Source organism: Terrapene carolina, unplaced genomic scaffold (genome assembly GCF_002925995.2).
Source record: "Terrapene carolina triunguis isolate 2854851 unplaced genomic scaffold, T_m_triunguis-2.0 Scaffold629, whole genome shotgun sequence".
Taxonomy (NCBI): Eukaryota; Metazoa; Chordata; order Testudines; family Emydidae; genus Terrapene; species Terrapene triunguis.
Window position 1 is genome coordinate 18,886,597 of NW_020664980.1, and position 13,013 is coordinate 18,899,609.

At 64.6% G+C, this 13,013-nt stretch overlaps 1 protein-coding gene across 1 annotated transcript; it reads right to left on the bottom strand.

Annotated features, from left to right (window-relative positions):
* Positions 1-48: 48 nt before the first annotated feature.
* Positions 49-6,514, bottom strand: RNF44 (ring finger protein 44). The gene is made up of 8 exons (XM_026659515.2): positions 4,940-6,514; positions 3,680-3,899; positions 2,335-2,502; positions 1,797-1,970; positions 1,143-1,304; positions 758-876; positions 486-573; positions 49-174 (listed from the first exon to the last, which is right to left on the bottom strand). Exons 1-8 carry the CDS (start codon positions 5,044-5,046, stop codon positions 49-51), a joined length of 1,164 nt encoding a protein of 387 aa, XP_026515300.1. The 5' UTR covers positions 5,047-6,514.
* Between the last annotated feature and the right edge of the window lie 6,499 nt (positions 6,515-13,013).

The following is a 13,013-nucleotide window of genomic DNA, read 5'->3' on the forward strand; positions in this document are numbered from 1 at the left end:
CCCCGGCCCCCCGGGAGCTCAGGTACACGCCCCACGCCCCGGCGTCACTCACAGGCTCTGCTCCGACTGGTGGCTCTCGGGGTTGAAGCGGTACGATGGGAGGTGTTCAATGTCTGCTTTGGTGAGGCCCCGTGGCTTGGCCTCGCCCAGCCGCTCAGCCAGGTTCAGTAACGCCTGGGGGCGGAACGGGGATCCAGAGCTCAGCTCCCTCTTTAAACCCCGAGCCAGCAGCCCCTTCCCCAGCCCTCATCTGAGGGGTCCCAGCAGAGCCCCTACCCCTTCCCCGAGTGTCTGCTCCACACCCCCACGGCAAGTGAGCGGCTGAAATGCCAGCCCACTCCTCCGGGAGCTCCCCAGCCGCATCCTGCCCAGAAGAGACGTGGCGCAGTCTCCTTGTTCCCACCCCCGGAGCTCTGCTCCCTGCCGCTGGAATCCGCCCCCCCAGATCCCAGCAGCCGCGCCCGGGCGGGGAGAGGCCAGCACACCTCGTAATTCTCCATCTCCACATCGTCCACGTCCAGGTCGAGGCTGAGCGTGGGCCCCACGGCCGTCGGCGACACGGGGAGCATTGAGCTGGGGAGAGAGGGGGCGGGGCAGTTACCCACGAGCAGCGGGACCCTGCAGGATGCGTGTCACACGTGGTTCAAGGAACCACAACCCAACACCCAACCCCCACAGCCCCCAGCGCGCCTGTGGGGCAGAGGCCTGAGGGGTGGGAGGGGACCCAGCCCCGCAGACGCCCCCCGTGGGTACTCACAGGAAGTACGGCAGGAAGCTCGGGTAGTAGGGGGGGGGCGGCGGTGGGGGGGGCGGCAGTGGCTGCTGCAGTCGGTATCGCTGGGTATTCAGTCGCCGTGGCATCATGGGCGGGTACGGCTGCAGGGAGAGAGCACAGGGCCCGGTCAGCGGCCCCGGGGTGCGCCCAGCCCGTACCCCACCGCGCAGACCGGGCGGAGGGGGAGCAGCAGCCCCAGGGATCCGGGGCCCCAACTCCACCAAGGAGGAGGACAACCCTGCTTCCCGCCAGCCCGGCCCTGTCCCATCTCCTCTCTCGGGGGCGCGGCCGCGTTCCCCGAGCACAGAGCCGGGAGGGGGCAGGCTGTCCCCGTCCCAGCCGCCCCACTCCCCACGCGGGAACTTACCACGCCAAACGGCAGCTCCTGGTGCAGCGGGTCGTGGGGGAGGTAATGCAGCGGGACAGAGGGGGACAGCGCTGGGGCGTGGGGAGAGGGCGGGTAGGCGAAGCCCCCGATGGCATGCTGCTCCCCTCGCAACTCCACCTCATTGTCTATCCTCTGCAGAGGCTGGAGGGAAGAGAAAGTGTGTGTGAGCTCGGTTACTGGGGTCCCTGCTGTGCCCACGGGCCGGGGGGAGGAGGGAGCTCGGTTACCGGGGGGTCCCTGCTGTGCCCACAGGGCCGGGGGCCGCTCTGCTCTGCCAGTGCACCCCCCATGGGGATCAGCATCTCACACAGACACCACCCTGCAGGAATCCTGGCCTTCCCGGGCCTGGCCCTCCCTCCCACCTGCTCTGGACGGCGCGAGTCCATCCCAGGAGCACGGCTGCAGCGCTGCGGCCTGGGCATGGGGCCTGGGAACGCGAGCCCAGCCCCAGAGGTCACCCGGCCCACCCTGCCTTGCAGAGCTTGCTAGGGGCAGCTCGAGCCGGAAGTGCCCCTGCCCAGCGAGGCTGCGGGGTAGGCTCACCCCAGCCCGTTCCATAGCCCTGGCCAGGAGCCCAGCCCGTCCCCCGGCAGTGCGCGGACCCCGCCCAGCCCGCCCCGTCCCCACACTCACCATGCGCGGGTGCTGGGCCTGCAGCGGCAGGAACTGGCCGAGGGGGGCCATGTGCGGGGGCTGGTGCGGCGGCACTGGCGGGGGCGGGTGCAGGATGTAATGGTCGCTGGAGAGGATGGGCGGGAACGTCTGGTAGGAGACGGGCAGCTGCTGCATGGCACATGCCTGGATGAGCTGGGAAGGAAGGAAGAGCGCCGGGGGGAGTCAGTCGCCCAGCACCCCACACTCAGGAATGGGGGCCCGCAGAGCCCCAGGGGTGCCCCATCCCCGATCACCCAGCTGGGGAGGGGACGGGGGCCAAGAGCCACAGGGTTTTGTGGCTATCAAAGGTGTCACGGGCCCAAGCAGGCAGTATCCTGCTCCGGGTCGCTAGTCCTTCGCTCCCCCACTCCGTCCGGAGCTCCTGCTTGCCGGTTCCCGTCCCCGCTCCCTCTCCCACGGCACGGCCTGGCGCGGCGTGCCCAGAGCCCCCGAGATGGGCCCAGGTTGCCAGCTCCCCACGACCCCCAGGCGACAGCGGCCGGGCGCCCGGACTCACAGGGGGCGGGAGGCAGCAGAGTGGGTAGTGCTGCCCGCTGAACATCATGGAGCATGCTGGGAGCTGCTGCGCGCTGCACCCGGGGATGTGCTGGCCTGCGTGGATAGGAAAGCCCTGCGTCGTTACCGTGGTCACCGTGTAGGAGAGGGGGACGGGGCCCTGGTGCACCTGCAAACGGGAGACATGCGAAGCACTGTCAGATGGCTCCTCGCGCCAGCCTGCCCCAGCCACGGCCGAGCCCTCATCCCCGTGGGGCCATCGCACGAAGCCGGGCGCTCTCAGGCTGGCCAAGCTGCAGCCAGCCACCTGAATCCCAGCACCTCCTCCCGGGCCCACGGCTCTGCAGCGCCACCATCTGCTCCGCTCTGCTTCACGAGGCTGGGGCCGAGCCCTGCGGCTCCCGGCAGCTTACCAACGCAGCCCTTGGCTGGGCAGAGACCAGGCACGGCCCCTGGCAGGAGCAGCTCGAGGTGGGGCGAGGGGCTCCCCCCAAAGACATTCTCTCTGGAGCACCCAACCCTTTGGCACTGGGCATCTGCGTGAGCAGAGGGGGACGCACCGCAAGGCATCAGGGGACATCGCCCCCTGGGTCATTCACCCAACAGCCCCTGGGGGCTACCCTCACGGCACCCACCCCAGGAACCTGGAGCATAGTCCTTCCTGCAGGGGAAGGGAGGCTGCCGAGCCGGCTCTGGGCGAGCCAGGCAGGCCCGGGGTCTCCAGGCCGGTGCACACGCAGCAGGGCCAGGCGCATCGGGGGTGGTCAGAAGGAGGCCCTGCTGCCGTGGGACCCGGCTGCTCTGGACACAGACGGCCGCAGGAATTCAGAGTCTGGCCACGCTTAGCTCTTGCTGAATAGCAGCTGGGCCGGGAAAGGCCCATAATCTGGACTCCACGGCCACGCACAATCTCCAGGGAGGAGAAACACCCTCCGCCCTGCGGGGCTGCCGCTGGCCAGGCCAGGCCAGGCGGCGCTCGGTGCCCCTTTGAGAGGGGGTCAGTCACACCGGATAGGAGCGCTGGGATGCCTGCAGGACTCCCCTCGGGCCTCTACTCCGGCAGGCAAGTCAAGGGCTCTCCGCCTCTGCCCAGTCGTGTCCCTGGTACCCGCAGGCACCCAGGGACCTGTGCAGGGCTGGCCAAAGCTGCCACAGCAGCACATTAGAACTCGTCTGGCACCCACTGGCTCCAGCCCCAGGGCCGCGCATTGGCACCTGGGCGAGAACTGCTGAGCTCTGGGACATGGGCCTGTGGGAACGTCACCCTGGCCCTCTCCTTTCTGGGGAGCTCCAAACCCCTGCCCCTCCTCCCGCCGGGGACAGCACAGTCCCCATCCCTGCCCTACCTGCTCGTGGAGATCCACCATGAATGGGCTCTGGTGGGGCGGGTGAGCGGCTGGGTGAAGCATTCGTGGTGGCGTGCTGGCGAGAGCGTACGCTCGGGGCTCATCTACAGGGAGGTGCTGCTGCTGCGGGGGGAAGGCAGGGCGCAGGTAGTTCTCATCCTGGGCCAGCAGGGTTTGCAGAGGTCGGTCGCGTCGTCCCCACGGACGCCTGGAAGGGGGGCTGTGGGCCGCCATGGGGAAGGAACAGACCAGGAGTGACCTCAGGGCCATGCAGCTGTCACATACGGGGCAGTGCCTGGGCCAGCCCCACACAGCCATCACACCCCTGGACGGCAGGACTCAGACCACAGCAGCACTGACCATGCGGGGCTGGTGCTGCATGGGACATGTGGGGTTGGAGCAGTCCCAGCTAGGACAGCACCCCTGGGTGTGCAGAGAGCTAGGACATGAGGTCCCCCCTCAGCACCCTCCCAGGCGGGGCTCCTGCGGGGCGCAGGGCTGAGCCGTGAGCCTGCCCGTGAGTGCCAAGCTCAGACCAACACGCCTCTATCCCACCCCAACCCCAGGCAGGGGGAGCCTTGCCCGCCTGGCTGGAGTCAGATACACTGGGGTTGGGGGCACCCGGCCGTGCTTGGCTTTACCCCAGCAGGTGAGGTCAGCTGGGGCCCCGAGCTCCGGATGTGCTGCAGTCTGTCCCGCCAGGCTCCTCAGGCGTGGGCCGGCAGAGTTTCAGGGGTGTCACCGGGGAACCAACGCTCAGTGGCTGTGCTGTTCACGCACCCAGAGGCCAGGGGGTGCCCGGTACGTTACGAATCACTTCCCCTACCTGCCCACTAAGACCCCAAACAGCTGCTGGCTGGGCAGGGGAGATCCCCTTCCTCCCACTGCAACGGCCCCAGAGCTCTCCCGGCAAGCCTGCGGCTGCCCCAGCCCATGGCCCCAGCCCTCCCCATGGAGGAAGCTGAAGGAAAGGCCCTTCTTTGGCGATAGCGAGCAGGTGGGTTGCAGGGGCAGGCAAGCCAGCCCGGCCCGAGGAGCTGAGACTGTCGACGGCCGCAGCAAGGCCTGGCCTGCCTGGCGCTTTTTAAATATGAAGTTGTTGCCCCTTGACACTACAGATCCCAGCATGCAATGCTCCGCCTGAACCTGAGCAGCTGTGCCACACTGCATGCTGGGAGCTGTGGTCTCTGCAGTCTGCACCCAAGTATGGGGGGCGGGGGCAATGCCCTGCTCCACTCCCGGGCGAGGGAGGGGCTGTACCTTCGCCTGAGGTGCTCGGGGCTGCTGCAGGGTCCCCCCGAGAAACGCCGCGGGTTGAAGGGGGCAGAGGGAGGCCGCCTATTGACTGCCAGTTCCCATGGTCGCATTGGTGACGTCGGGGAGGCAGAAGGGCGCGCTGGGCCTCAGGCTCCGAGCGGGACGAGACACCAGCACCTCACAGCCTGCCAAGAACGAGAAGGCAGTGAACCCCCCAGCGCGCTCTGCCCAGGGCTCTCCCACCCACAGGCAACAGCACCAGGGGCCTCTGCCCCGGTGGAACCCGCTACTTCCCGCCCCTCCCACACACAGACCGTCTGATCCCGGAGTCCCTACCCAGTGATCCCCAGCAGCTCTGCTCGGCTGCTCCCCACAACTGCTCCGCTCCACCTGCCCCCCAGGCCTGCCGAGAAACCGACACGGGGGGCGGGGAAGGCGGGGAGTGCAGGGCAGGGGCCGTGCATGCCAGGCCAGCGGACTACACACGCTGGGGCACCCCCAGCAGGAGCCCCCACCCCCAGCCAGTGGGAGGAAAGGCAGAGGTACGCATGCACTGACTGGCCACCGCTGCCTGCACCTGGAGAGCTCGGACAGAAGGGAGGGGCAGACGAGGGAGAAACGGGAGGAGAGGCGGGCATGAAAGCAGCAGCGCTGGTGGCAGTGCCAAGGAGAATCAGGGGGAAGAGGGCTGACCCCCAGGCACTTCCCACACCCCTGCGCCAGGCCAACAGGCTGCTCAGAAGCAGAAGGGCCTGGACATATTCTATTCAATGTGGTACTGATGCAGTTAACAGCTGGCCCCGCAGCGCAGGTGCCCCCAGCTGTGACCCCGTCTGCCTCCTGCGAGGGGCTGGGCAGCTCTCACTCCATGCCAGCCTCTAAGCCCCTGGGATTAACATTTTTGTAATGCTTTCCCACAATGCCCAGGGCCTGGCGAGGCCGGGCACCGCGGTACCAGGTTCCCATAGTGTCTGCACTGCTGCTAGTGCCAAGACCTTTCGGGCCCTGCTGCCTCCGGCACGCTGGGACCTGCGGAGGCTTGCCGGTCTCTGCAGCAGGGTGTCAGCACCCCGGGCAGCTACAGGCCTCGTGCTGTGGGGCCTGGCCAGCGCCCGGCGAAGGAACGAGTATTCCCAATGGGGGAGCTGCAACGGGGCGAGCCCATACCTTGGGGCACCCTGCTGAGGGGAAATGGCCAGCCCTGCAGGCTGCTTGGGCCCTCAGGGGCCCGTGTCCCTCCGCCGGGGCCCAGTCCCACTCCAGCAGGCCTCGGGAGCGGCAGGAGACAGAAGCTATTGTCTCGTGGGCAGGAGCACAGGGCCAAGGGGGGGGAAGGCGCCAGGCTCTCAGCTGGAGAGGAGATGGTCGAGGGAAACGGGTGGGAGCAGAGAGCCCCCCCTCGCAGCTAAGCATGCCACCCCGTGATGGGCAGCCAGGAGAGCGCCTGGCCTCCACAGGGGCCCTAGTGAGTGGCCCCCCAACCGCGAGCCCCTGCTGGCTCACCGGCATGCCAGCCTGCTCGCAGCTGAGGGCACAGCAAAGCTGACCTCCGGGAGGGTGCAGGCCCCGCCCCCAGCAGTGCCATCTTGCTGGAAGTGGCTTGGTTGGGGCAGCGTAGCAGTGGCGTGTGGCTGAGGGGGGCTCCTCTCTCCCCGGCACTTCTCCTGCAGGGAGCCTCCAGCTGTTATCCCTGGGGGCAGTGACCCGGCCATGGTCACAGCAGAGCAGCCGCAGAGCTGAGAACAGAACCCAGATCTCCTGAGTCCCAGCTCGGTGCCTTATCAACAGCCACCACTTGGCCTGCAGCGGGCACAGCTTTGGAGTGACCCCAGCGTGTCACCTGCAGGCCTGGGGAGGAAGGCGGGGACACAGGGCCAGGGCGTTTCCCCCCCACCCTAGCCGCAGGAAATGCCAGACAGACGGTGGGCGATGCACCGAAAGGGTCCCTGCTCTCCGGCGCAGCGCGAAGGCCCCAGCAGCACCTGTAACCTGGACAGGGCCGGCACTGCTTTCTGGGCCAGGCTGGGCTCAGCTGCCCGCGGAGCCGGAGCAGGAAGAGAACACGCTGAGCTCGCTGCTCTGGGAGCCAGTGGGACCGTTGAGCCGTTTCAGCCAGCCCGGGCCCGGGCTCAGGCACAGGAGGATCCCAGCAGCTCCCCCAGGAAGCTGGGTTCGGGTTTTCTCCACATGGCCAAGTGCGCCTGGCCCAGGCTCCACAGTAAAGCCTCAAGCGGGCGCGGGGCGCTGGCCCGGCTCGCACAGCTGCTGGCGCACGGGGCACACACCTGCTGGGCAGGCCGGGCCCGAGGCAGGGGGAGAAGTGAGCTCATCCAGCCACAGCCTCAGCCTTCACGTCCCTGCAAGCTCCAGCGGCTGCAAGCACCACAGCTCTGCACCAGCCCGCGTCCCAGGAGCAACGTCTTGGGCCCCTCGCTACGCCAGGCCTGCTGTCACCACCAGCTCCCCTCCAAGGGCCCCCTATGCAGGCTGCTGCCCCGGGGACCTGCCCTCCTGCCGCTCAGGTCAGCCAGCTCCCACGGCTCCACCCCCTCCCTCAGGGACACAGGCCTTGTCAGCGTCCCTCCCGGGGGCAGCCAGACTGCCCCACCCAAGGCACCAGCGCCGGGGGAGGGCGGCGGGATAAGCCTCCAGTCCTCCCTGCGGCTCCCCAAGAAGAGCAGAGCCCGAGGGGTGCAGTGGGACAGTCACACCAGGGGCTAGGTACTGGTGCGGATGCTCCTCCCGGAGAGCCCATTGCAAGAGGGCAGGGACCACATTCTCCACAAGGGTCTGGAGAACAGGGACCTTCTGTGGCAGCGTCGATGCCCCCAGGGTGCCACCTTCCCCTTTACTTCCTATCCAGGAGCTTCATTCGTTCCCTAGCTGGACAGGCGCTCTCTGGGGCGGGGAGCCACTCTCTCTGCTCTGGGTCTGCACAGCAGCAAGCAGCCACACAGCGATACACACAACAAACGCAAAGGTGAAACAGCATCCCAGGTGCTCGGCCCACCTGCCAGGCCAGTCACACCACAGCCAAGGGCCACACGCAACGGGAACCAAGGACGAGGTGCTCCACGGCGGCCTATGAACAGGCCCCAGCCTTCCCACGCTAGGGAGGTGGGATTACTGAAAACCCACCCTGCTCCCCCAGAGATTGCAGGCAGCTGGAATCACGCAGGCCCTGTCACTGCTGGCCAAGTGAGTGGGGTCCGAAGCCTGCTGACCCCCACACCGCCAGCTCACACCCTTGCACCCAGGACTGCCTTGGGCCGCACTAGTGCTCAGTGCCGTGTTAGCACGTGCATTTCCCAACACCTTCCCAGGGCAGGAAAAGCCCCTAAGAACTTCGACTGAACCCCACCCCACCCCAGGGCAGCCGGCCCACCGCAGCTTCGAGACAGTCGCTCAGCCACCCGCCCCGACCCAGGCCAACCTCTGAAATGTCCCACAGAGGCTGGCCAGGCCCCAAGGGGGCAGCACCTCCACGGGGAATCCAGCTCCTGCTCCAGATTCTTAGCTTTCATTTGACATTAGCCCTTCTGGGTGCAAAGATTACCTTCACACTGTGACTCAAGCGTGACCCAGGAGTGATGTCTGGCTGAGTCTGCAGACAGCCTGAAGCAAGAGCTCTGGGGCACGAGCTGCTCGTTCACCTCAACCAGCTGTTAACTCTGGAGCCTAATAATGGTGATGTAAGTGTCAGTCTCAACTATTTCACTGCTGATCAAAGCACACTGGAAAGGAGAGGGAGGCGCTCAGACGCCTAAATAAAGCACGGCCACCAATCCAACAGCCCCGCTGCCACTCACGCTCTGGGGAGGAGTCTCATTTTGCCATAACTTTTCCTACCCGCCCTTGATCACAGAGCGCTTTCAAGCCCTGCCTAGAAACACCAAGTTCCCTGCACTGCTGGGGCGCCCTGAGAAACACATTATACCTCAGTGAGAGACGAGACACGGACACACCACTGTCTGAAAGGAACTATAAAGTGAAGCCCTTCGTAGCTTCAGCGGCGCTGGGCCACCCAGAATGCCCCCCATCCTGGCCACAGAGATTCGAGAACAAAAGGCAGCACTTCCAAGGAGGGGGCGTAATGTGCACACCCCGCCCTTGGGACCGTGCGCTGCTAATAACTTCTGCTCTCCCATTGGCTCTCTGCATGCCCAAGAGTCACAGGTGGCCAAGTGTCAGCAATGCAGAGGCAGGCAGGCCCAGCGGTTAGGGCACTAGGACCCAGGAGACCAGGGTTCAGGTCCCTGCTCCACCAAAGACTTCCAGTCACGCAGCTTAAGGCCAGACGGGCCCCCATCATCCAGCCCGACCTCCTATACATCCCAGACCACCCCCACGCCATGCCCAACCACCGGGAGACTGCACTGCTGGCTGCATGCCACGGGCAGAGAACGGGCGTGCTGAGATGCACCAGTGCCCAAGCTCCTGCAAGGGCAGGGAAGTGACTTGGTGCGAGGTACCCAGACGATCCCAGCAAGCGACCCGAGCCCCACGCTGCAGAGGGGGACAACCCCCCCCCCCCCAGGTCCCTGCCAGCGTGAGCTGGGGCAAAACCCCTTCCTGACCCCACACCTGGCGATCAGTCAGACCCTGACCATGTGAGCAAGAACCAGCCAGCCAGGCAGCTGAGAGACAGACTTCCTGGTGCTGCCTCAGAGTCCACACCCCCCCACGTCCCCCTACCAGGGAGGGCTCCCTGAGGCTTCAGAGAAAGGAGATAAAAATCCAAACCAGAATACACCCGGCGAGGAGGGGGTTTCCTTCCTGACCCCTACAGGTGACCAACAGAAGTCCTAAAGCATGAGCTGTTCGAAAGAGAAGACACAGAATGGCCCCCCAGCATCAGAGGCAACCCCGCCATACAATCCCACTCATAAATCTGTATGAATCGCCCCCCGCTGCTCCTGTGGGGCAGCTGGTCCAGAGCCTCACCCCTCTGCTGGTTAGACCCCTTCTCATTTCCAGCCTGGGGCCAGCACTGGCCTCTAGCTCCAACAGCTCTTCGCCCTCCCATTGTTTACCCCCCACCTGCATCTCTGGACAGCAATCAGATCCCTGCTCAGCCCCCACTTTGCTAGGCACACCCCGAACACCACCGCAGCCCTTCTCTGCACCACTTCCTGTCTGAATTCATCTTCCCTGGACATGGGTGACAAGAACAGTGCACAATGTTCCAGACGAGGTCTCACCAGGGCCTTATCCAGTGGCGTTAATACTCCTCTCTCTCTACCGGAAACACGTCGCCTGACCCAGCCGAGGTTAACACAGAGCTTTCTCACAGCCCCACCACGGTCACCCTGTGATCCACCTACACACTCAGGTCCCTCTCCTCCTCCCTCACTTCCCCCGAGCTCAGAGCACAAATGCTTGTTCCTAGTTCCCAAGAGCATGACCTTGCCCTTGGGGCTATTAAACCTCATCCCTTTTCTACTCCTCCAGTCCTGAAAGTCGTCCCATTCTTCCTGAGAATATTCCGATCCTCCTCTGCACGGACGATCCCTCCCACCCTCACTTGGCCTGTCCCTGCACCAGTTCCCCATCTGTGACATGGGGATCGTACCGTTACCCTGCCTCAGATACCACACGAATGGAGGCCCTGTAAGTCCCATACACCAGTAGAAAACAGCACCCTACAGAGACATCATCTTAGCTGAACATTTCAGGGGGTTCTGAGCCGACAGCTGAGCAGCCAGGAATTTCTCCCCAGACCATTCAGAGTTGAAGGTCGACAGCCATTAACTCAAAGATGCACCAACCGCCTGCATGGTGGCAGAGAGGCCAGAAGCCCCAGGTAATCTCTGCTAGAAGCTGCCAATTTATCGGACTAATATTTATATTTGCCAACCTCCATCTTCCTCTTTGATCAGACCATGGGCCTCTCCACAGCAGCAAGGCGTGCAATCGGAGAAAAAAAAATCAAGCAACTATCACAACTCAGCAAGAGGGGCTGCCACGGCTCTGCACAAAACAAGGCCAAACCTCGGCCCAGCTCAGGCACCGAGCTACGAAGCACGCGTCCCATACAAGGGCTCACGGAGGCAATGCTGGGAGTGACTCTCAGGAGACCCACGGAAGGGCCTTAGCGAGCAAAGAGAACTCGCAGCACTGATGAGCCACCCAGCAGAGAGGCACGGGCTAGCCAGAGGCCACCCACGCCGGAGCCGCAGCCTCGCGAAGAGGCTGAAAGGAGGGGAGAGATGCTCGAACAGGTGGGGACTGGGCGATGGACAGCACCAAAGCAAATGTCAGTATCAGCAGGGGGGCCAGGGCTCCCCCTAACCTCCCAGAGGGCCTCACACTGGCCACAGCATCCGAGGGGCAGAGCTAGGAGGAAGATCTGGCCAGGTCGAATTTTAGCTTCCCCATTGTTTGCAGCATCTCGGGAGTTGGGAACAATGCCCCCACCCCCACCCCTTCCAGCAGCAGCTGCTCCTCCTGCCCTTGGGAAAACCCCATGATGTCACCCCACCTGTGGGGGCCAGGTCTGAGAGCTGACTGTGCTGCAAGAGTTCATCATAGCGTCCCCAGGCTCCATTTTGTTCCACACCTACGATTCGTCCCCCCTCGGTAGCAATAACGGCTTGTTGCTGAAGGGATATGGGGTGAGGAGGGCTAAACAGACCCAGCTTTGTAACTTACCCCTTCAGTTTTTTTCAAAGCTGGGTTGCAATTTGCTGCAATTCTTTTTAATGTAGGTCCTACATAAACAATGAGCAACAGATCATTGTATTCACAGCAGCCTGAGAGTTACAAGCGTGGGAGCTGGCGAGCACTTGCCAGCAGGTTGCAACAGACTTGCAATACACACCACTTTGGGGACTCGCGACTTGCAGGGGGCCCCTTCAAAAAGAGGTGCGGGGAGCCGTGCACATCCTGAGGGACAGCACAGCCACACCCCCAGAGCGGGCACACAGGAGACCCCGCAGTCCAGAGCCCCCACTCCTGCGGGTGGGGCATAGGAAAGAAAGCAGCGTCGGTTCACAAGAAGGCCCAACATTCCTGGCCATAAGGCACTGGCATTCCAGGGCCCTTGACAGCTTCGAGCAGCCCCCAGCGCGGATCTCTACGCCCCGATGAAGGCTGTCCCCTTCCTTCCTCCCTCTTAATGCTGCAAGCCACTCCACCCCCACGGCTAGGCACATGTCTCTGCTCCCCTCCCAGCAGAGAGGGCAGTGGGGAGAGCTCCAGGACCACTCCCTACCGGGAGGCCCATGGGCCCTCAGCCCATCGCCCTTCCAGTCCCGTTACTGCTGCCCTTTGCCTTCGCTAACGTGTTTATCCGACATCCAGCTGCCCGCACCCCAGCATCTTCCTGGTGCCGCTGTGCCGGAGAGCGGGGGCAGGGGCTTACCACCCTGTCACTTAACCTGCAGGATGGTAAAAGCGTCCGTCTACACTACAGGGAGAACCCGGGGCCTGTATTCCATTCTTAACGGCCCCATCCCCTTTGCCTTGACCACGCCCCCTCCTCCTCCTGCCCTGCCGCAGGGCCGCGAACTGTACTGTAGTGCCAGGAACAGCCAGACAAGAGCATTCCCACCCCCCATCTGGGAGCACAGCCCAGCCCCCCAAGCCTCTCTCCTCCAGCACATGCCCTTTGGAGCAGCCCCCTAATAGCCATCATCACCCCAAATTCTCCTCCCCCCCTTGCATTGCAGAGCCTGCCCGCCCCCAGGATGCCACCCCAGTACACCCCTGCTGAAATCCTCAGCCCCATCTCCACAGGCCTCAGGCCCTGCAACTCCCTTCTCGACAGCCCCCCCAGCACTCTATCAGCCCGCTTCCCCGACCCCCCCTCCGCCTCCCCGTCCCCACCCCGCCGCGCACCGGGCTCCTCCAGTCTTTCACCCCGTCTCAAGGTTGTTGTTCCAAGGACCTTCTCCGCCGCCACTCCCGCCGCCTGTAGTCACCTCCCGCCTGTTTATTTCCTCGGCTCCATCTGTTCGCAAGAGCCAGCTGTAAGCTCTCCACTCCTGGGGAACTGCCCTGCCCTGGGCTCGGCCCCGCCGGCACTGGGGGACGCTGTTTGCAGGAGAGGGGAGACCCAAAGGGGCCAGACTGTCCC